Source organism: Cherax quadricarinatus, chromosome 66, assembly GCF_038502225.1.
Source record: "Cherax quadricarinatus isolate ZL_2023a chromosome 66, ASM3850222v1, whole genome shotgun sequence".
NCBI classification, from domain to species: Eukaryota; Metazoa; Arthropoda; class Malacostraca; order Decapoda; family Parastacidae; genus Cherax; species Cherax quadricarinatus.
In genome coordinates, this window is record NC_091357.1 from 503,145 (window position 1) to 528,479 (window position 25,335).

Genomic DNA, 25,335 nt, shown 5'->3' on the forward strand with positions numbered 1-25,335 from the left:
CCTAGTACACTACCCAGCCTTGATGGATCGCCCAGTACCTAGTATACTACTCAGCCTTGATGGATCGCCCAGTACCTAGTATACTACCCAACCATGATGGGTCGCCCACTACCTAGTATACTACCCAGCCTTGATGGATCGCCCAGTACCTAGTATACTATCCAGCCTTGATGAGTCGCCCACTACCTAATATACTACCCAACCTTGATGGGTCGCCCACTACCTAGTATACTACCCAGCCTTGATGGGTCGCCCACTACCTAGTACACTATCCAGCCTTGATGGGTCGCCCACTACCTAGTACACTACCCAGCCTTGATGGGTCGCCCACTACTTAGTACAGTACCCAGCCTTGATTGGTCTCCCACTACCTAGTACACTACCCAGCCTTGATGGGTCGCCCACTACCTAGTACACTACCCAGCCTTGATGGGTCGCCCACTACCTAGTACACTACCCAGCCTTGATGGGTCGCCCACTACCTAGTATACTACCCAGCCTTGATGGGTCGCCTACTACCTAGTACACTACCCAGCCTTGATGGGTCGCCCACTACCTAATACACTAACCAGCCTTGATGAGTCTCCCACTACCTAGTACACTACCCAGCCTTGATGGGTCGCCCACTACCTGGTACACTACCCAGCCATGATGGGTCCCCCACTGCCTAGTACACTATCCAGCCTTGATGGGTCGCCCACTACCTAATACACTACCCAGCCTTGATGAGTCTCCCACTATCTAGTACACTACCCAGCCTTGATGGGTCGCCCACTACCTAGTACACTACCCAGCCTTGATGGGTCGCCCACTACCTGGTACACTACCCAGCCATGATGGGTCCCCCACTGCCTAGTACACTACCCAGCCTCAGTAGCCAGTGCCGTCTTTGTAGGTCACCCAATTTTGGTGGGTTGACTGATTGAATGAGTCACCTTACCTAGGTTAATTCAATGACTTCGTGAGTCATATTGCCCTGGTTACCGCTGGGTTACCGGTCCACCTCTTTAAAAATTATGGTCATAATTATAATCATTTAGTTATAAAGAACTTCAATTCTTTAAATTATTTGTTACAGATTGGGTTAAAAAGTATATTTTGTAATACTGTGTCTCTCCAACAGCATGTAACATCCAGTCTTTATGTAACGAAGACAAGGGAGTTTGTAGAAGTTCCTGCCAGAGCTCAGAGCGTGAAGTGCAAGGAGTCTGTGGTGCTTCAGGCTGCAAATGCTGCTCGTCTGCTGTGGCTGTCTGTACTGCCTCTGCTAACTGTCCTGGCGTCTGTTTAGATTCAAGAAATTGCACTAATCCTCTACCAAACTCCAACTGTTCAGGATCCAGCTGTATATGTTGTGATAGTAAGTTTTGTTATTCTCAGCACCATCTGCCATTTCCGTTCCAATTATTTTGTAATATCTTTCAAATATATATAAAAAATACATATTTTAAATTTAGATTTGTTCTAAATTTCAAAATTTGCTAAATAAAAGCAGAAATTCTGAATTTTGTTTACGGAAATCCTTATAATTTAAAATCTTTTACTGAATAAAAAAGTAAGATTTCTGTCAATTTCATTGTAATTCTCAAGCATTTGAATGCAAAAAAAAAAAATTATTTAGGACCAATCTTACATTTTTAAAGCAGTCATGTTATTAGATTGATCTTAAACAACACTAAATTTTTAGAAGTGGCTAATAAGATGCGGAAAATTTGATTAATTAATTGATAAAAACTGATAGAGAAAAACGAATGAAGAGTGATATAAACAATATTGCCTACTATATTACAGAAGACACAATAGACAGTTTCTTCCCTGCTTAATGATATATAAGGTGGATTAAATAACGAGGTTTTTGAAAAAACAATAAATAATTTTAAATTACTAAATGTTTATCAGCAGCTACTCTTTTAACTAGTAATAAAAACCTGCCAAAACTCGCAAAAGCAAGGAGAGAGTACCACTCTTATACTATAGTCGTCAAAGAATTTGAAATAACCATAAGAAAATCGTCACAATTTCAAAATTGGAAATCTGCAAGTCATCGCAGCAGAAAATAATGCTGATCACCAAACGACTTCCAAGTAAAAACTGCATTAGGTCGTATTTGTGTCCAAAGGAAAACAATATCATAATTGGCAAAGAAATGTATCATCACAAACTTATTGTGCTGTTACATGAAATCAAATGATTTATAATGGAAAATTGATTCTTGCTTTAGTTCGAAACATTCCTTATTACAAGAAGTTTTCCTCGAATCATACAACCATTCACTTTTTATTATTGACAAATTCTTAACAGATGCGTTTGTAATACATAATGTACCAGAAAAATTGCTTTCACAAATAGCTAAGATATTTGTACTGAAAAAAAAAGAAAACTAAAAATAAATTAGATAGGGATGTGGCAGCAAACCTTGTGGTTACTGTAGTTACCAGAATTTTCTACGAATACCAAGAAAACAGGTTCCTGTTTATTGTCTTAAGACATGTCTGAGAACCGAAAGAAATCTTCCCGACTATTCACAGTTCTGTAAATCGAAACTATCCGAAAATTCCGTTAAATAAAACTCGAGATGTATTTGTCAGTATAACTAACTGTGATAATCTCAAAATCAATTGCTGGGGCGGTCCAGTCAGAATATTACTTAAGTTGGAGTCTACTATACTCATGATTAATAACTTGTTTTTGAGTTATTAATTTATCTATTTAAAAGACAGCAGTTCAATGTGAGTTTATTTTCTTGATATGTTTTCGGTAAATGTGTATAGAAGCATTTCGTTAGTATCTACAATATGTTACAAATGTTTTAGTGGGACAGACTTACAGTGATGGAAAGTGACATGTGGTATGACAACTATTTTGCCAGACAGTTGGCAAATGAGCAGTATTCTTCACTTACAGATTTTCAACTGATTGTAAATAGCGATTAATTAATGAAAACTACATACATTACTTCCCATGAATTGAGGGTGATTTTCAAACAGAAGATTTAAAAAGAAATTACTGAATCTCAAATTACACAATTATATTGTCTGTCTTACGCTCAACAGTGTGTTATACCCAGCCATCCTGTGATGAAGGTTATGGAGTGTGCAGAATCATGTGCAGCAGCAACGAGAGAGAGGTGGAGGGAGGATGTAGTGCTTCTTACTGCAAGTGCTGCACTCTGCGTCCTGTTACTTGTGCTGCTAATAATAACTGTCCTGGTAAATGCACTGAGACAAAAGATTGTCTTGCGCCTTTAAAAGGCTATGCATGTTCTGGATCCCAGTGTATTTGCTGTAAAAGTAAGTTCTATATTAAGGTTGTTTGAGAATTACGTATATTAGACTATAAGCTGACAGTAATGCACTAGGCAGTAGGTTGATAGACAGCAACTACCCTGGGAGGTACTACCATCCTGCAAAATGACTGTGAGACGAAAGCGTGTAATAGATTTACACAATTGTAGGATTACTGGTGTCTTTTCTTTCTGCTTAATAAACACGCGAGATGACAGTAGATCTTGCCACTACTACTTACATTAAGTTCGTTTTACACATGCAGCTATATATATCTCAGTTTTCTTCTGTTTCCTTAGTAGTTTTAATTTTTATATTATTTATTTTCATCACCATGACAAAATAGAAAAGAATCCTTCCTCCACAAGCCATGTGTGTCGTACATGGTGACTATAATGCCGGCAGCATGGGCTAGTAACTCCCCCCCCCCTGCATTTAATTACTAAACTTTTGAAGAATATTTTTAAGTTGGGACGTCCTAACGAAACAAAACTGAAGGGCATTGTTGTGAAGGGCCCAAATGTTAAAGTGGGAGAAACCTTTGTAGAGGGAGTAGGAGGAAATTGGGGTACCAGGAGTAAATGATAATGAGGACGCCTTCAATCGAACTTTGTATAGAAAGAGTTTTGTTATTAGGCAATTCGTATTCTAAGAAAATACAAGTACATGAGATGCGATATAATGCGTAATGACAGCAGTTTGTTAGACATGGCATTAATAGGTATAAAGTCGGTGGTTAGACTACTGGACATGCATGTTTTTACTGGGGCAACAGATATATCAGAAAAATGTTTATTTGTAGATACAGTGTGAGTAAGAGGGAGATGGAATACCAGAAGAATGTCATCAGTAAGATAAAAGTGAAAATTTAAAAAAAGAGGAAGGCACTTAGGGTATATCAGCAGCCGTTGGGACAAAGATTAGGCTGAAAAGGTGGAACAGATTTAAGACTGCAGTGTTAGAGTGTGAAACAGAAGTTTGTGGATAGAGGAGGGTGGGCGGGGGGGAGGAAGAAGAGTGACTGGCAGAATGAGGCAAAGACAATGTTCAGAGAGAAATACTATACGAGAGTTTTTTTTTTTTCATTAAAAGAAGTGGTATTATATAGTGAAGTATATAGAGAGTATATATGTCGTGCCTTAATCGGCACGGCATATTATAATATATATATATATATATATATATATATATATATATATATATATATATATATATATATATATATATATATATATATATATATATATATATATATACAAGGAATTCACAAGAGCAGGCGAGATAGACACAAACACTGATCTCTGGCCAAAGGAGACTCGAACTTGCGAACCTTGGAACAAGGCATGCAGTGCTTTACCATCCTCACCACACTGGACCAATACCTTGGCGCCCAGCTCACGCTAGACGTTCTGATTCAAGGCAGCCAGAGATCAGTGTTTGCATATATTTCGCCTGCTCTTGGAATTCCTTGCATGTTTAAAATCTCTAGTTGGTCGACACATGCAGGGGATGAGATGAAAAGCTGTAAGCCTCCTCCCTGAAAGCTGGCTGCCTTGGATCAAAACGTCTAGCGTGAGCTGGGCGCCAAGGTAATGGTCCAGTGTGGTGAGGATGGTAAAGCACTGCGTACCTTGTTCCAAGGTTCGTAGGTTCGAGTCTCCTTCGGCCAGAGATTAGTGTTTTATATATATATATATATCTGTGTCTATATATATATATATATATATATATATATATATATATATATATATATATATATATATACACATATATATATATATATATATATATATATATATATATATATATATATATATGTATATATATATTTATCGTGCCGAATAGGCAGAACTTGCGATCTTGGCTTAAATAGCAACGATCATCTTGCCATATAGGACAAGTGAAAATTTGTGTATGCAATAATTTCGCCAAAATCATTCTGAACCTAACGAAAAAAATATATTTCACTGGGTTTGTTTAGTATTATATTATTGTAAACAAATCTAAAATATATTTTGTTGGGTTAGGCTAAAACAAATTGCTCTTGTTATGATAAGGTTAGGTAAGTTTTCTAAGATTCTTTTGGTGCAAAATTAAATTTTTTTACATTAACATTAATGAAAAAATATATCTTTAAAAGTATAAGAGAAATTTCACAAAGGACTTAATTTTAAATGAGTTCTTGCTAATTGACCAGTTTTACATATTCGGCACGACATATACATATATGTATATAAGTATATATATATATATATATATATATATATATATATATATATATATATATATATATATATATATATATATATATATATATATATATATATATATATATATATATATATATATATATATATATATATATATATATATATATATATATATATATATATATATATATATATATATATATTTATATACACAAATAACCCGCACATAAAAGAGAGAAGCTTACGACGACGTTTCGGTCCGACTTGGACCATTGACAAAGTCAATGGTCCAAGTTGGACCGAAACGTCGTCCTAAGCTTCTCTCTTTTATGTGCGGGTTATTTGTGTATTGTTCCAGTCACGGTATTGCGCCTTTTTGTTATTTATATATATATATATATATATATATACATATATTTATAAAATATATATATATATATATATAAATATATATTTATATATATAATATATATATATATATATATATATATATAAATATATATATATATATATATATATATATATATAAGAGTATGCAAAACAGAATATGTAAAACAACCACTGTGAAAGAATAGTGAAATTCCAAGTGCTTTCGTGACTTCTCACATTATCAAGTTCCTTGATTATGATTTTAGTTATCTCGTTTTTTGTATTTTGTAAAACATTAAATGTTATGTGGAAAAAGACACTTATGTACAGCTCAGAACATTTCTTAAAAGAAACGTTTAAGACTGAAGAAGCCACTCGGGGCCGAACGTTTCCTTTATTAAATGTCCTGATCTGTACATAAGTGTCTTTTCACATCTTGTCGGTATCACTATACGATTTCCTCATTTAAGGTTATTGTTGTATTCCACAACAGAGTGTAGTGGGAAGCAGAAAAGTTGTGATGGAGGCAAAGGAGTGTGCAGAGAGTCATGCCTCAGAAAGGAGCGAGAGGCGAGTGTTAGATGTGATGACTCAGACTGCAAGTGTTGTAGACCACATCGCTTCTCCTGTCCGTCATCTCACAACTGTCCTGGTATATGTATGGTCGCTACCAGCTGCTCTCATCCTCTCACAAAATACAAGTGCTCAGGAGATGACTGTGTGTGTTGCGACAGTAAGTAGTTGTTTCAACGTAGATAAATAGAAATATATGTAGTAATTCTTGGTGTTACCATGACTCACGAAATCTTAATGATACGAGTCATGTTGACGGCCATGCTAGCTGGAGATTCGGCTGTAAAAACTTGCATTTGTGGTCACTGTGGTGCCTATGCTAACCTTCCTATGGCGTATAAATATATCTAGTTGGATGAATCTTATTGTGGCTAGCTGGCCCAGAAATTAGGACTTTCTGATCGCGGGTTCTAACCCAGCCCGTGGTATGGATTTTTTCCTTGTTCTTGTTTCCACAAAAGCATATTTTCTAGTTCTTAAGAATATATGTTCTAACCGGCTGGTGCCAGTATTGCAAAAGATATTAGAGTTTTAGTTTTCTATGACGAAACAATTCATTCTTATCGTCTTTACAGTTTCATTACTGATAATTTTACGTAAAGACAGGTTCAGGAAGGTAATACTGCATAGCCAGTAGGGAGCAATTTACAAATATTAATAATAAAATATGTGGTGCTGGTTTAGGTACGATTGCTTGAGAATGTTTTTCTGACTGACTTTAAGTTTTCATGCCTGGTTTTCCATATATAATAAAACGTTCAGATCTGTTCGCACTGTGTGTAAATTGTAAATATTGTTTTTACTTTTATTATTATCATTATTATGTTAGCCCTCACTGAGGTAGGGTTCATAAAACATGAAAAAGATTTACCAACATTTACTCAATCAATATCTTGTTCCGTGGCTCGGTTGGCAACACATCAACTCACATAGTGTGTCCGAGGATCGATCCCCGGGATGTGAAGAAACGCTGTTTCCTCACATTCTTCATTACACTAGTTGATCCAGTGAGTCGCATCCTGGGGTGGTAGTATAACTAGCTAGGGTTGGACTTTGAAATTAACTGAGGTTGGATAACAGCTCAGCCTGTCAAGTTGTTTTGTGAAAAAAAAAAGTATAGAAAAGCGATCGCTGACTTCACATTCAGCCGACCCCCCTAACCTGCTACATCCCCAACCCCTCCTTCACAGTTCAGCCGACCCTCCTAACCTGCTACATCCCCAACCCCTCCTTCACAGTTCAGCCGACCCTTGTAACCTGCTACATCCCCAACCTCTTCTTCACAGTTCAGCCGACCCTCCTAACCTGCTACATCTCCAACCCCTCCTTCACAGTTCAGCCGACCCTCCTAACCTGCTACATCCCCAATCTCTTCTTCACAGTTCAGCCGACCCTCCTAACTTGCTACATCCCCAACCCCTCCTTCACAGTTCAGCCGACCCTCCTAACCTGCTACATCCCCAACCTCTTCTTCACAGTTCAGCCGACCCTCCTAACCTGCTACATCCCCAACCTCTTCTTCACAGTTCAGCCGACCCTCCTAACCTGCTACATCCCCAACCCCTCCTTCACAGTTCAGCCGACCCTCCTAACTTGCTACATCTCCAACCCCTCCTTCACAGTGCAGATACTGTACGTCTCACCTCCAGGACTCAAGTTCGACTGGCCAATTTTCCCGAATCCCTTCATTAATGTAATGCTTCTTACTTATACTGTCATATATTATATTTTATTTTAATTTTTATTAATACTTTCATCATTCTCCTCCATCACTGTCTTGCCAGAAGTGTGATTTACACTACAGTTATAAAACTGCAACATTAACACCCCTCCTTCAAAGTGCAGACACTGTACTTTTCATCTCCAGGACTCAAGTCCGGCCTGCCGGTTTCCCTGATTCCCTTCATGTTACCTTGCTCAAACTCCAACAGCACGTAAAGTTCTAAAAACTATTTGTCTCCATTTGCTTCTAACACGCTCACGAATGCTTGCTGGAAGTCCAAGACCCTCGCACACATAACCTCCTTTACCCCCTCCCTCAAATCTTTCCTAGGCCCTACCCTACACTGCCTTCCATGCACAACAGATTTAAAGACTCTCGATGTCATTCCATTTCGTTCCAGCCTCTCTACATGTCCAAATCATCTCAATAACCCCTCCTCAGCTCTCTGGGTAATATTTTTGGTAATCCTGCACCTCCTCCTGATCTGCAAACTATGGATTCTCTGCATTATATTCACACCACACATTGCCCTTAGATATGACTTCTTTACTGCCTCCAGCCTTCTCTTTCTTGCAACAATTACCACCCATGCTTCACACCCAAATAAGAGCATTGGTGTAACTATATTCTCATACATTGCCCTTTTTGCTTTCATGGACAAATTTCTTTGTCTTCACGGATTCCTCAGTGCAACACTCACCTTTTCCCCCCTCGTCAATTCTGTGATTCACCTCAACTTTCATATACCCATCTGCTGACACATCCACTCCCAAATATCTGAATACCTTCACCTCCTCTATACCCTCTCCTTCCAGTCGGATATCCAATCGTCCGTTATCTGTTTTGTTATCCTCATCACCTTACTCTTTCCTATATTCAATTTTAATTTCCTTCTTTTACATACCCTTCCAAACTCTTCAACCAACCCCTGTAACTTCTCTTCAGAATCTCCCAAAAGCACAGTGTCATTAGCAAAGAGCAATTGTCACAACTCCCACTTTATGTTTGATTCATAATCTTTTTACTCCACACCGCTTGCCAACATCCGAGCATTCACTTCTCTTACAACTCCATCTATAAATATGTTGAACAGCCATGGTGACATCACATCCCCGTGAAAGGCCTACTTTTGCTGGGAAATAATCTCCCTTTCTCATACATACTCAAACGTTAGCCTCACTGTCCTCGTAAAGATTCATCACTGCTTTCAATAACCTACCTCCTATTCCATACATTTGCAACATTTGCCACACTGCCCCCTATCAACCCTATCAAACGCATTTTCCAAGTCCATAATTGCCACAAAAACCTCTTTACCTATATGTTTCACTGCAAACACTTGTTCTACACGAAGCCCTACCCTTCCTAAATCCTCCTTGTTCATCTGCTATCCTGCTCTCCGTTTTACTCTAAGTTCTTTCAACAATAACTCTACCATACAGTTTACCAGGTATACTCAACAGACTTATTCCATTATAATTTTTACACTCATTTGTCTCCTTTGCCAATCTCCAGGTACCTTTCCCTCTTCCACACATTTATTAAATAAAAGCATTAACCACCTACTTTTAATATTTCTATCTTTATCCCATCATTCCCAGCTGCCTTACCCCCTTTCAATCTAGGCACTGCCCCACGAACTTCCCCACACTCACAACTGGTTCTTACTAACTCCTATAAGATGTTGTTCCTCCTTGCCCTATACATGAAATCAAAGCTTCCCTATCTTCATCAACATTTAACAATTCCTCAAAATATTCCCTCCATTACCCCGATACCTCTAACTCTCTGTTTAATAACTCTCCTCTCCTACTTTCAACTGTCAAATCCATTCTCAACTTAATAATCACATTCCAAATCTGTTTATTATTTTCAACAAAATTTGCTGATAGCATCTCAACCATTCTCACATTTGCTATCTTTTTATATTGCTTCATCTTTCTCTTAACCTCTCATATATATATATATATATATATATATATATATATATATATATATATATATATATATATATATATATATATATATATATATATATATATATATATATATATATATATATATATATATATATATATATATAAATATTTATATGTGTGTGTGTGTGTGTGTGTGTGTGTGTGTGTGTGTGTGTGTGTGTGTGTGTGTGTGTGTGTGTGTGTGTGTGTGTGTGTGTGTGTGTGTGTGTGTGTGCGTGTTCGTGTGTGTGCGTGTGTGTGTGTGTGGGTGTGTGTGTGTGTGTGTGTGGGTAGGACAAGCCACTGGGGAGTGGAAATCTTTAGCTCAAGTAATTTCACACTTCTCAGCGCGTCATTAGGAGCTGTGCAATGTTGCAAGGGAGCAACAAAAGCAGGGAGAGAGGTCTCAGAGTTGCGTAGGTGTCACTGGCCATGGTTACCCTTAGACTGGGTTAATGGTCGGTGCCAACCCCACTCTACCATTATCCCCCCACTGCCCTTATGGGGTAGGAGGGTTTCTGAGATGTCAAGTAGGAAATTATAAAATATAAAAAACCAACCCCAAGCTTTTTCTAATCGTTTATAACAGGTCATATGATGAAAATAAGTTTCTCGTTAGATACCGTAGACCTCGATAGCTATTACTGTGTGTGACCTTTCAAATAATGAAAGGAAACAGTGTGGTCTTTGTCCGTTTAAATGTCCTGCTCTGGGGTGCTCGAATGTTCCACAGATGTACTCAGAAGTATCTCTTCTATTTTCTCAGTGGTTGTTAATATGCCAGACATAGGGACTTCTATGCCTATCCGATAATATTCTATGATCTAAATTCTACTAATACCCTTTAACCTTTCCTTACGTTATCTTGTGTGCTTGTCACTGTATGGTCCATTAACAGCTACAGGTGTTAAGAAAACTTTCAAAACTGACGTGGTGTGAAGTTTTGGTACGTAGACACTGGACGGGTCGTCACCAATCCATCAACCCACCTGGTATAATGAACAATCCTGTGATTTTGTATAGCATTGTTGTTTAAGATTGTGTACAATGGACCTTGTATAACCCATAATTTGAGTTGCATACTGTATTCTTTTCATGATTCAAGAGGGAAGATTCAATTATGTTTCTTTCCATAATAGAACTGTTTGGTACCATAATGTGGGCAGCATCCCACCCCGATGGGTGATTACATAAACTAATGTGGTTAAAGATAGCGTTAGATTCCTGCCCTGTCCTGACTGAGTATTTATGCTGGGCAATTCTGGTATCCAGAAATTTACCTGTTTGATCGATATATGAGAGAGTACACTGAGTACATGGGACCTTGTAAACCCCACCAACTTTGTTGGTGATTGTGTTTTTAATCAGTCTTTGTTTCACTGTCCCCGTGTTTTTGAAAGCCAGGTTTATATTGATCTTTCTTAACGCCTCACGCAGGCAAGCCAGATTCTCACTGTATGGTAAAACTAGTACATTTTTCCTGGCCATCACTTCTTTAGATTCAGTCCTGTAGAAAGTCTTTTTTGTTGACATTAGTGCCTTCTCGACAAAATCCTTAGGATATCTTAGTTTTGTGGCTATGTTGAATATCTTGCTGATTTCGTCCTCTAGGTACTCTGGACTGCTGATGCGCAATGCTCTCAGAAACATTGTGAGGAACACACTCCTTTTTATCCTGGTTCGTGGTTGGAATAGTAGTGAATGTATGACGCCACATTGACGGACTTCCTATAAACTGTGAATTTGAATTTCCTATCGACCCAATGGATTAAAACATCTAGGAACTGGCGAACAGAGCTGTGACAAGCACACAAGATAACGTAAGGAAAGGTTAAAGGGTATTAGTAGAATTTACATCATAGAAATATTATCGTGTAGGCATAGAAGTCCCTATGTATGGCATATTAACAGCCACTGAGAAAATAGTAGACAATATGTAGGAAGAGATACTTCTGAGAATATGGGTAGAACATTCCAGCACCACAGAGCAGGACATTTAAACGGACAAAGACCACACTGTTTTCTTTTCTTTCATTATTTGAAAAGGTCATACAGAATAATAGCTATCCAGGCCTACAGTATCTAAGGAGAAACTTATTTTTTCAAACAATATGACCTGTTATAAACGATTACAGAAAGCTTGGGGCTGGCTATTTATATCTTATAATTTCATACTTGACATCTCAGAAACCCTCCTACCCCATATGGGTAGTAAGGGGATGGTGGTTGGGTGGGGTTGGCAATGACCACTAACCCATATATATATATATATATATATATATATATATATATATATATATATATATATATATATATATATATATATATATATATATATATATATATATATATATATATATATATATATATATATATATATATATATATATATATATATGTCGTGCCGAATATGCAAAACTGGTCAATTAGCAACAACTCATTTAAAAATAAGTCCTTTCTAAAATTTTCTCTTATACGTTTAAAGATATATTTTTTTAATTATTGTTGATGTAAAAAATTATAATTTTGCGCCAAAAGGAACTTAGAAAACTTACCTAACCTTATTAAAACAAGAACAATTTATTTTAGCCTAACGCAACTAAATATATTTTAGATTTGTTTACAATAATTTAATACTAAACAAACACAGTGAAATATATTTTTTTCGTTAGGTTCAGAATGATTTTGGCGAAATTATTGCATACACAAATTTTCACTTGTCCTATATGGCAAGATGATCGTTGCTATTTAAGCCAAAATCGCAAGTTCTGCCTATTCGGCACGACATATATATATATATATATATATATATATATATATATGTCGTGCCGAATATGTAAAACTGGTCAATTAGCAAGAACTAATTTAAAATTAAGTCCTTTCTAAAATTTTCTCTTATACGTTTAAAGATATATTTTTTTCATTATTGTTGATGTAAAAATTTATAATTTTGCACCAAAAGGAACTTAGAAAACTTACCTAACCTTATTATAACAAGAACAATTTATTTTAGCCTAACCCAACTAAATATATTTTAGATTTGTTTACAATAATTTAATACTAAACAAACACAGTGAAATATATTTTTTTCGTTAGGTTCAGAATGATTTTGGCGAAATTATTGCATACACAAATTTTCACTTGTCCTATATGGCAAGATGAACGTTGCTATTTAAGCCAAGATTGCAAGTTCTGCCTATTCGGCACGACATATATATATATATATATATATATATATATATATATATATATATATATATATATATATATATATATATATATATATGTATGAAAGAGGGGAAGGTACCTAGGGATTGGCGGAGAGCATGTATAGTCCCTTTATATAAAGGGAAAGGGGACAAAAGAGATTGTAAAAATTATAGAGGAATAAGTTTACTGAGTATACCAGGAAAAGTATACGGTAGGGTTATAATTGAAAGAATTAGAGGTAAGACAGAATGTAGAATTGCGGACGAGCAAGGAGGCTTCAGAGTGGGTAGGGGATGTGTAGATCAAGTGTTTACATTGAAGCATATATGTGAACAGTATTTAGATAAAGGTAGGGAAGTTTTTATTGCATTTATGGATTTAGAAAAGGCATATGATAGAGTGGATAGAGGAGCAATGTGGCAGATGTTGCAAGTATATGGAATAGGTGGTAAGTTACTAAATGCTGTAAAGAGCTTTTATGAGGATAGTGAGGCTCAGGTTAGGGTGTGTAGAAGAGAGGGAGAATACTTCCCGGTAAAAGTAGGTCTTAGACAGGGATGTGTAATGTCACCATGGTTGTTTAATATATTTATAGATGGGGTTGTAAAAGAAGTAAATGCTAGGGTGTTCGGGAGAGGGGTGGGATTAAATTATGGGGAATCAAATTCAAAATGGGAATTGACACAGTTACTTTTTGCTGATGATACTGTGCTTATGGGAGATTCTAAAGGAAAATTGCAAAGGTTAGTGGATGAGTTTGAGAATGTGTGTAAAGGTAGAAAGTTGAAAGTGAACATAGAAAAGAGTAAGGAGATGAGGGTATCAAATGATTTAGATAAAGAAAAATTGGATATCATATTGGGGAGGAGGAGTATGGAAGAAGTGAATGTTTTCAGATACTTGGGAGTTGACGTGTCGGCGGATGGATTTATGAAGGATGAGGTTAATCATAGAATTGATGAGGGAAAAAAGGTGAGTGGTGCGTTGAGGTATATGTGGAGTCAAAAAACGTTATCTATGGAGACAAAGAAGGGAATGTATGAAAGTATAGTAGTACCAACACTCTTATATGGATGTGAAGCTTGGGTGGTAAATGCAGCAGCGAGGAGACGGTTGGAGGCAGTGGAGATGTCCTGTCTAAGGGCAATGTGTGGTGTAAATATTATGCAGAAAATTCGGAATGTGGAAATTAGGAAAAGGTGTGGAGTTAATAAAAGCATTAGTCACAGGGCAGAAGAGGGGTTGTTGAGGTGGTTTGGTCATTTAGAGAGAATGGATCAAAGTAGAATGACATGGAAAGCATATAAATCTATAGGGGAAGGAAAGAGGGGTAGGGGTCGTCCTCGAAAGGGTTGGAAAGAGGGGGTAAAGGAGGTTTTGTGGGCGAGGGGCTTGGACTTCCAGCAAGCGTGCATGAGCGTGTTAGATAGGAGTGAATGGAGACGAATGATACTTGGGATCTGACGATCTGTTGGAGTGTGAGCAAGGTAATATTTAGTGAAGGGATTCAGGGAAACCGGTTATTTTCATATAGTCGGACTTGAGTCCTGGAAATGGGAAGTACAATGCCTGCACTTTAAAGGAGGGGTTTGGGATATTGGCAGTTTGGAGGGATATGTTGTGTATCTTTATACGTATATGCTTCTAAACTGTTGTATTCTGAGCACCTCTGCAAAAGCAGTGATAATGTGTGAGTGTGGTGAAAGTGTTGAATGATGATGAAAGTATTTTCTTTTTGGGGATTTTCTTTCTTTTTTGGGTCACCCTACCTCGGTGGGAGACGACCGACTTGTTGAAATATATATATATATATATATATATATATATATATATATATATATATATATATATATATATATATATATATATATATATATATATATATATATATATATATATATATATATATATATATATATATATATATATATATATATATATATATATATATATACATATATATATATATATATATATATATATATATATATATATATATATATATATAGATATATATATATATATATATATATATATATATATATATATATATGTGTGTGTGTGTGTGTGTGTGTGTGTGTGTAACCACGAACGAGTGGTATTTAATCAATAACAACTATGCGATTAGCCAAGGGATCGAGCCTGTTTTGTTTTTAGCCCACCTGCTTAGTGAAAATTCACGACACTCTAACCCACGGGACCATACAATCCTGGAAGAATCACGCACCCAGCAGAGCTAGTTGTTGCAAAATGATCTGAAGACATATGATGGTGTGGGTGCCTCAGACCTAATTTCATTCTACTCCCCGTTTGGTATACTAGCCTCTATGAGCAGTATATATAGTATTGTAACCAAGAACGAGTGATATTTAATCAATAACAATGCTGCGAATAGCCGGAAGATTGAACCCGTGTTGCTTTTAGCCCACCTCATTGTGAGCAAAAATTCCACGACGCTCTTACCCACTGAGCCACTCAATCGTACAAAGATCACGCACCCAGCAGAGGTAGGTGTTGTACTGTGATCCGAGGACATACGAAGGTGCTCAGAGCTAATTTCATTCTACTCCCTGTCTTGTATACTAGCCTCCACAAGGATATATATATATATATATATATATATATATATATATATATATATATATATATATATATATATATATATAAATATATATACATATATATATATTTATATATATATATATATATATTTATATATATATATATATATATATATATATATATATATATATATATATATATATATATATATATATATATATATATATATGTATATATATATGTAAATATATATATATATATTTATATATATATATATATATATATATATATATATATATATATATATATATATATATATATATATATATATATTTATATATATATATATATATATATATATATATATATATATATATATATATATATATATATATATATATATATATATATATGCAATAAGATCACAGCAAACAGGTGATTTCAAAATATTTCAGAATTGTTTGTGGGTTGCGTGAAGGACCTGCTAGCTGAGCCAGCGGGCCTGCTGCAGTGTTCTCTTATGAGTCGCACGTCAGGTTTTGCTTTATTGTGGGATGTGATGGTGAGGTGAAGTCTAGACCCTTTATATGCCTTCCTTTGATGCATTACTTTTATTGTTCCTTGATAATGTGAGTAGTCAAGAAAGCACTTGGAATTTCATTATTTTTTCACAGTGGTTGTTGCATCTATATATATATATATATATATATATATATATATATATATATATATATATATATATATATATATATATATATATATATATATATATATATATATATATATATATGCAATAAGATCACATAAACAGGTGATTTCAAAATATGCAAAACAACCACTCTGAAAGAATAGAGAAATTCCAAGTGCTTTCGTGACTACTCACATTATCAAGGAACTATGTAAGTAAAGCATCCAAGGAAGGTATATAATGGGGTCTGGCCAACACCTCACTATCAGATCCCACAACGGTTAAACACCTGACGCGCGACGGCCCAACTGGACAGGTCCTTTGCACAACCACCAACAAAATATTCTACCCAAGAAAATTTTTAAAAATTATTATTCGTCCAGTGTATTATTAAATTCTTCCCAAATTCTGTTAATTATAAAAGGATCTAATTTATATAAACCAAAGGAAATATTCATATTATTTTCAAAACTGCTTTTTATGAAACAAGATTCAATTATATTCCTGTCGACCATGGACTTGCTTGATAATACTTTCTCAACTTTTTGAAAATCAATTGGATGGTTAAAATCTCTTACATGAATAAACAGACAAGATTCCAATGCTGATGGACAAGTTCACTGGATTTTCTAGACTTCTGGGACTCATTGAAGCTGTCAGCTGCTCCCTAGTGTATTGAAGATAGGTATCAGCCAGTGTAGATGGATATGGATAGTCTCACACCTCCTTCTTGCTGTTTGTCCAGGCTTGAAGGGTGATACCATTTGGGTACTTTTGTTTATTGCTGGGCATTCGGCTGTTGTGAGGCTCTTTTTGATGCTGTTATTGACCTCTTCATGCCTTGCAATCTTTCCCTCGGATCTACGGCACAAAGACCATAGTACCCGAATTGGTCTGCCGATTGAATGCTGCAAGCACACCTGTGTTCGTAGGGCGGCAAGTCGAAGGGCAACAGCAATGGGGATGATATGTGGATCGAGGCGTGTGCCAAGGGAGAAGCTGGAAAGAGCCAACAGAAAGTCCCCTGAATGAAGAGCTATCACTGCCATGAGGGACGCTGTGATCCAATTTTTCGCACACTCAAAAAAAATTTCGATAAATTATGGAAATTGAGTTATTCATATAGAAAAATAGCTTAACTCTTTGGAACACAATGGTACAAGAATCAATGTTCTATGACGTTTCTACAAGAAATTATAGTCATTTAAATCAGGTATGGTGACGGCGATGTGGGTAGCACATCTGCTCTCAGCCCGTATATTTTTTGGAATTTTTTCCTTGTTTTTTATCGCTTTTTTTGTGTTATCCTTTCTAATATAATAACTGACTATTTGACATCATAAAAGAATAGACAGAGCTTATACGTAGACTTCCAGCCAATCAGGAAGCATCTGGGAACACTCGGCAGTATTCCCGCTCCAGAGAGAGCCTGGAGAAATTACTTCATTATTATTCAATTCAATTCAATTCAAGTTTATTCTCTATAAGGGTTACAGTGTGGGGTTTACAGGTTTTGGGTATTGTATGGTTTACATATTATAAAATACTAATTAGATAGGGGGCCACTAGGGCACCTAGCATGGCTAGGCATTTCGGGCAGACTTAGATTAATTCTTAACATTAAATCCTTACAGATTATGGTATTAAGGCTAAGTGACTACATCATAATTTGTGAGTTTAGCAATGCGAATGCTTTTGTTTTGGCACAATACAAAGTGTCTATATTGGAGTATCATAGGCAAACTTATGACTAGTTAGGATTTATTATTTTAAGATTAAGATTAGTATTTCTGGGTTTATAGTCAGTGGGTGAGTGAGTGTAATTGTGAACCACCAGGTGGTTATCATGTAGTTAGTTGTCGGGGTGTATCAGGGAGATAAGATGCTTTCTAACTTTAGTTTTGAGAGTGATGAATGTGCCTGCAGTTCTAGAGTTTCCAGGTAGGGTGGTCCAGATTTTAGGTCCTTTTAAATACATTGAATTTTTGTAAAGGTTTAGTCGAACACGTGAAATGTCATAGAGATGTATGTGTCTAATGTTATGCCTGTGAATCCTGTCACAACTATCAAGAAAGCATTTTAGGTCAAGGTTAATACTGGAATTTAAGGTCCTGTAGACATAGATTACACAGTAGTAAGTGTGGATGTTCTGAACAGGGAGTAAGTTTAGATCTATGAAGAGTGGGGGGAATGGGGTTGCCAGGGATGGGATTTAGTGATTATTCGTACTGCGGCTTTTTGCTGGGTTATTATTGGCTTTAGGTGTGTTGCAGCAGTTGAACCCCAAGCACAGATAGCATAGGTGAGGTATAGATATATAAGTGAATGGTATAGTGTGAGAAGGGCAGTTTGCAGCACATAGTATCGTATCTTGGAGAGGATCCCCATGTCATTTAAGATATCTTCCCAACATGTTTCATTTAGGACATGGTTTACCTGGTCCCAGTTGATGTTTTTGTTGTTGAAGTTGTATTTTGTGAAGACATCTTCACAGGTACATGCATTCTGCTGATCAAGACTCCTATGCATGTACGTCTGGACTTCGATTATGTTGTGATCGGAGTTAGCTGTTTTGACATTCTTATGTCTCTTATCAGGTCCTCATTATTTGTGAAGATAAGGTCAAGTGTGTTTTCTAGTCTTGTTGGCTCCACTATCTGCTGGCTTAAGGTGTGTTTTTCGCATAGACTTAGTAGCTTATGTGTGTGTGACCTTTCATCTGCGCTACCTCCAGGGATTGTTTCAGCTATAACATTATTTGCTAAATTCTTCCATTTTGTATGCCTTAGGTTGAAATCACCAAGCAGCAAGATGTTTGGGGATGAAGCTGGAAGGTTTTCCAGACAGTAATCAATTTTCAGTAGCTGTTCCTTGAACTGTTGTGAGGTTGCATCTGGTGGCTTATATACAACCACAATGACTAGGTTTTGGTTCTCGATCTTTATTGATAGAACTTCAACTACCTCATTTGTGGTGTTCAGCAACTCCGTGCAGATGAGGGACTCTTTGACATACAGGCCAACCCCCCCTTGTTGCCTGTTCATTCTGTTGCATCTAAAAAGGTTGTAACCACTTATCCATATTTCACTGTCAAAGTGATCTTTTGTGTGAGTCTCTGTGAAGGCTGCAAACATTGCATTAGACTCCTCTAGAAGTCCATTGATAAAAGGTATTTTGTTGTTGGTGGATGGCTTAAGGCCCTGTATATTAGCGAGGTTGTATTTTGTATTTGTTGGGGGGGATTTTGTTATTGGCATTAGTAATTGTAGTTCTGGAGGGCCATGGGTGGCCACTGGCTGTGCCTCCAGTCCAACAAGGCTCCAATGAGGTGGACTATTTTTGTTATTTCCTTCCATTTTCTTTTTCCGTTTCCTGCCACTAAAAAATCACCTGGAGTTGGGTTGTCGTAGCTACTATTGTTTGTCTTGTGGGGTCTGTGCCTCCTGGTCCCTTTTAGAAGGTATGCAGGGCAGTTGATGTTGTAACACTGCTTCTGGAGGACCGAGGAGTGACACATTTTTGGGTGAAAGAAAGTACAGGAAGAAGAACGACACACTCCTTTAGATAGGAGGTCGCAACATTTTTTGGGATGCTCAAAGTTGTATGTCCCATTTTTTTCCTGATATTCCATGCTTACAGATGCCCCAAGCATAATATTTGCACAAATTCACCTTTGGTTGAGAATTGTTGGGAGATGTGTTGCCAATTTCTGCAGGATCTGGGACTGCACTATAATCCTCAGCATCCAAGCCAGGTCCACCCCGTCCTGGATTCCATCTACTTTCCTCAGTAGAGGAAGAAGAAGGAGACTCCTCTCCTACATCTGTACTGTGGGCCACGGTCTTGTGCAATGATGGTTGTATATTTACGGTTTTAGTGGTGGTTGTGGTAGGGTCCCTAGTAGAGTCTGGGCTGGCAATAAGGCTGGGGGCTGGGAATGAGTCAGCACTGGGGCTGGGGGCTGAGCCTGGGCCAGCACCAGCACTGTGGGTATTAGTGCTATGGCTGGGGGATGGGTCTGGTTTAGGACTATGTGGGTGACTAGATACTTTAGAGTCATCTGTTGTGGTATGGGCATTCTGCATTTTTGATACACAATCTCTTGATTCCATATTTTATATATTTTTGGTAGACTATCCAAGAGGTCATCTTTGTTTTCTTGATTATTTTTATTATTTATTACTCTTCTTAGTATCTTTCTGATACCTGCCCAAAGTTCTACATCTTTATTGCACAACCAGAAGCACCTTGCTAGTTCGAGGTCATTTTTTGAGGCTGTATTTAGTCTAGTAGAAGAGATATGGTGTTTGGAAAAGCATAGGTTGCATGTGATTTAGGATTTCCTTACAAGGATTTTTTTACATGTCCCACAGATATGCTGTGCTGACATCCTGTCTGTATCCTACTACACGGAAGAAAACTGATTTCCACTTTACCTTTCTCTTGCTGGTGCCAGTAATATGCAAGATGTATTTATACGATGTATTTATACATCGTATATATATATATATATATATATATATATATATATATATATATATATATATATATATATATATATATATATATATATATATATATATATATATATATATATATATATATATATATATATATATATATATATATATATATATATATATATATATATATATATATATATATATATATATATATATATATATATTTTTTACCTATTGGTGAAAAAAAATAGTTTAAAAGATGGGGTGGTAGGGGAAGTGGAATATTCAAATGGCTTCAGGAAGAAATCCAAATATTCTTCCTTGAAGCCTTTTTATCCACTTCTCCGAGGCTATGGGTCCCACAATTTACACCAGAGGTGGACCCCATCCTATATATATATATATATATATATATATATATATATATATATATATATATATATATATATATATATATATATATATATATATATATATATATATATATATATGTATGTATGTATATATATATATATATATATATATATATATATATATATATATATATATATATATATATATATATATATATATATATATATATATATATATATATATATATAGATATATTATTTTCATTAATATTGATGTAAAAATTTATAATTTTGCACCATTTGTTTACAATAATTTAATACTAAACAAACAGTGAAACATATTTTTTTCGTTAGGTTCAGAATGATTTTGGCGAAATTATTGCATACACAAATTTTCACTTGTCCTATATGGCAAGATGAACGTTGCTATTTAAGCTAATATCGCAAGTTCTGCCTATTCGACACGACATATATATATATATATATTTTTTTATTATCACACTGGCCGATTCCCACCAAGGCAGGGTGGCCCGAAAAAGAAAAACTTTCACCATCATTCACTCCATCACTGTCTTGCCAAAAGGGTGCTTTACACTACAGTTTTTAAACTGCAACATTAACACCACTCCTTCAGAGTGCAGGCACTGTACTTCCCATCTCCAGGACTCAAGCCCGGCCTGCCGGTTTCCCTGAACCCCATCATAAATGTTACTTTGCTCACACTCCAACAGCACGTCAAGTATTAAAAACCATTTGTCTCCATTCACTCCTATCAAACACGCTCACGCATGCCTGCTGGAAGTCCAAGCCCCTCGCACACAAAACCTCCTTTACCCCCTCTCTTCAACCTTTCCTAGGCCGACCCCTACCCCGCCTTCCTTCCACTACAGACTGATACACTCTTGAAGTCACTCTGTTTCGCTCCATTCTCTCTACATGTCCGAACCACCTCAACAACCCTTCCTCAGCCCTCTGGACAACAGTTTTGGTAATCCCGCACCTCCTCCTAACTTCCAAACTACGAATTCTCTGCATTATATTCACACCACACATTGCCCTCAGACATGACATCTCCACTGCCTCCAGCCTTCTCCTCGCTGCAACATTCATCACCCATGCTTCACACCCATATAAGAGCGTTGGTAAAACTATACTCTCATACATTCCCCTCTTTGCCTCCAAGGACAAAGTTCTTTGTCTCCACAGACTCCTAAGTGCACCACTCACTCTTTTCCCCTCATCAATTCTATGATTCACCTCATCTTTCATAGACCCATCCGCTGACACGTCCACTCCCAAATATCTGAATACATTCACCTCCTCCATACTCTCTCCCTCCAATCTGATATTCAATCTTTCATCACCTAATCTTTTTGTTATCCTCATAACCTTACTCTTTCCTGTATTCACCTTTAATTTTCTTCTTTTGCACACCCTACCAAATTCATCCACCAATCTCTGCAACTTCTCTTCAGAATCTCCCAAGAGCACAGTGTCATCAGCAAAGAGCAGCTGTGACAACTCCCACTTTGTGTGTGATTCTTTATCTTTTAACTCCACGCCTCTTGCCAAGACCCTCGCATTTACTTCCCTTACAACCCCATCTATAAATATATATATATATATATAATATATATATATATATATATATATATATATATATATATATATATATATATATATATATATATATATATATATATATATATATGTCGTGCCGAATATGTAAAACTGGTCAATTAGCAAGAACTCATTTAAAATTAAGTCCTTTCTAAAATTTTCTCTTGTACATTTAAAGATATATTTTTTTTCATTAATGTTAATGAAAAAAATTATAATTTTGCACTAAAAGAATCTTAGAAAACGAAAAAAATATTTATCACTGACTTTAAGTAAAATTTAATAATTTTAATTAACTTATTACACGTATAGTAGAATATAGTTAAAAAAATGGTCTAAGTTAAGGGAGGTCACGTGAGGTTTTGAAGTTAGTTTTGGCCCCAAAATTCAAACGCTGATATCATTGCTTATAAAAATGTGATGAAAATTTCTATAAAAAAGAAAAGGGAAGGTTGGCCTATTTTTCGGGTATGAACTTTTAGGCCGAACTCCCTTTTGGGTTTTACTGATTGATAGATGTATTTTTTTTAGTGGTTGGCCTATTCTGCAAATTCGGCTTTTCATGTATGAACTTTTAGGCCGAACTCCCTTAAAAAATTGGGTTTTTCCTCCCACCAAATTTTACTGATTGATAGATGTATTTTTTTTAGTTGATAATGATGTAAATATTTTAATTTTTTGACTAAGCCTAAGGAACGTCACCTAGTAAGATTTAGGTGTAATAATTATTTTATAGCTCTTCATAGATCATTAACTAATGTTGAGATGTTTTTCTGAAGAGTGCAGAGCCCAGCCTCACTGTAATGAAGGACATGGTGTGTGTAGACACCACTGCCACCATAACGAGTACGAGGCTGAGGAAAGGTGTTCTGACTCTGACTGTAAGTGCTGCATATTGAAAAAGCGCATCTGTAAAGCCGACGATGACTGTCCTGGAGAGTGTACCGATAAGAAGTACTGCCGTAGACCAGTGAAACACCACCACTGCTCAGGAGATGGTTGTGTATGTTGTCACAGTAAGTATACTGATAACTCAGGTATGTTATTGTTATGATAATCGTACCTTTTACAAAAAGTTGTATGTGCTGAAGTTATGTATGTTACAAAAATTAGTTATTTTTTGCTCGTGACTAATAAACAACTCGGAGGATATCTTTATAACAAGTTACATCCTATAATTGAATCAAAATGAAAAATGGAATCAAGAGAATCAGAGCAGATCAGAGGACTCACAGGTAAGGACCCACGAGGGGCGAGGGGCAAGTGGGGACAGGGAGAAGAATAGACGGTGAGAGGAATGTCTTGAGTCGAAGAGAGAAGAGTCAGGACTAGACCCAACTGCTAAGCCTGGATAAACAATGACGAAGACGATGCAGAAGGCAACAGGACCTCTGAGGTGCTAGCTGCATCTTGCTGGATGGAAAAAAACTGCGTCTTGATGGTGACAGGAGGCTGCAAGCGACAAGGGAGGAGCTTATTGTTGATTGGTCAGTTCATAGTGGCTTGATGGTTACTTGGAGTTGTGGCGTTGTTTTACGATGTAAGTGTTCTTGGAGAGTACAGTTCCATTTTCAAGACGTTTAAATCGTTGGAGAGGAATATCATGAGATGTGTTAACATGTGTCGATATCGAGGATCTTGAGAGCATTTTTCAGTATGCTTTAGAAGACTTGAAAGCTCAATTTTAGTAGTATAGGTAGAAGATTCGATGACAAACTTGACTCGAGTTTAGAGTCGTAGGATGGTGTTGTTCGTGCCGGTTTTTTTTTTCTTATGTAGTGTTGAAGGTGGAAGTGAATATGCATTGTCATCTTCAGTAGATGAATAGGAAGATGTTTCTGGTGGCAAGGCTTCTGATTGGTCGGTTTCAATGAGGAGTGGTGGCGGTGAAGGCTTCTCATTGGACGTCGATTGAGTGACGTCACTAGTTGTTGGTGGTGTTGGATCTACTGCAGCAGAGGTGTTGATTATGTCCTTGGTGAATTTGAGAATTTCTTCAAAAGGTGGAGATGCTGGAAATGTGAATGATGGCATGTTATTTAATGCAAATAACTCGTTGATGGTAGAGTTAAAGGATCCAGGAACAGCTATGTTCTGCATGTGAGCGTATAGTAGACAAAAGTGGATCTTCGTTACGTCACATGTTGGAGGAGTGATGGTGGTGGAGGCCGGCTGAGTAGATGCTTGAAGCAATTTTGCAGTGTCTGCTTGCAACTTTGCAATTGCGGCATACGTTGGTGAGTTATTAGTAGATTTTTTCTTTGCTGCATCTTGTGTTTTCTTCATAATATCCTTTCTTGTAGGACATTTTGCTGCAAGTGT

At 36.5% G+C, this 25,335-nt stretch overlaps 1 protein-coding gene across 1 annotated transcript; it reads left to right on the forward strand.

Moving 5' to 3' along the window:
* Positions 1-1,153: 1,153 nt before the first annotated feature.
* Positions 1,154-24,023, forward strand: LOC128704152 (uncharacterized). The gene is made up of 4 exons (XM_053799217.2): positions 1,154-1,360; positions 3,054-3,290; positions 6,357-6,596; positions 23,793-24,023. The coding sequence occupies exons 2-4, from the start codon at positions 3,255-3,257 to the stop codon at positions 23,910-23,912; spliced, it is 396 nt and encodes a 131-aa protein (XP_053655192.2). The 5' UTR covers positions 1,154-1,360; positions 3,054-3,254; the 3' UTR covers positions 23,913-24,023.
* The last annotated feature ends 1,312 nt before the right edge of the window (positions 24,024-25,335 follow it).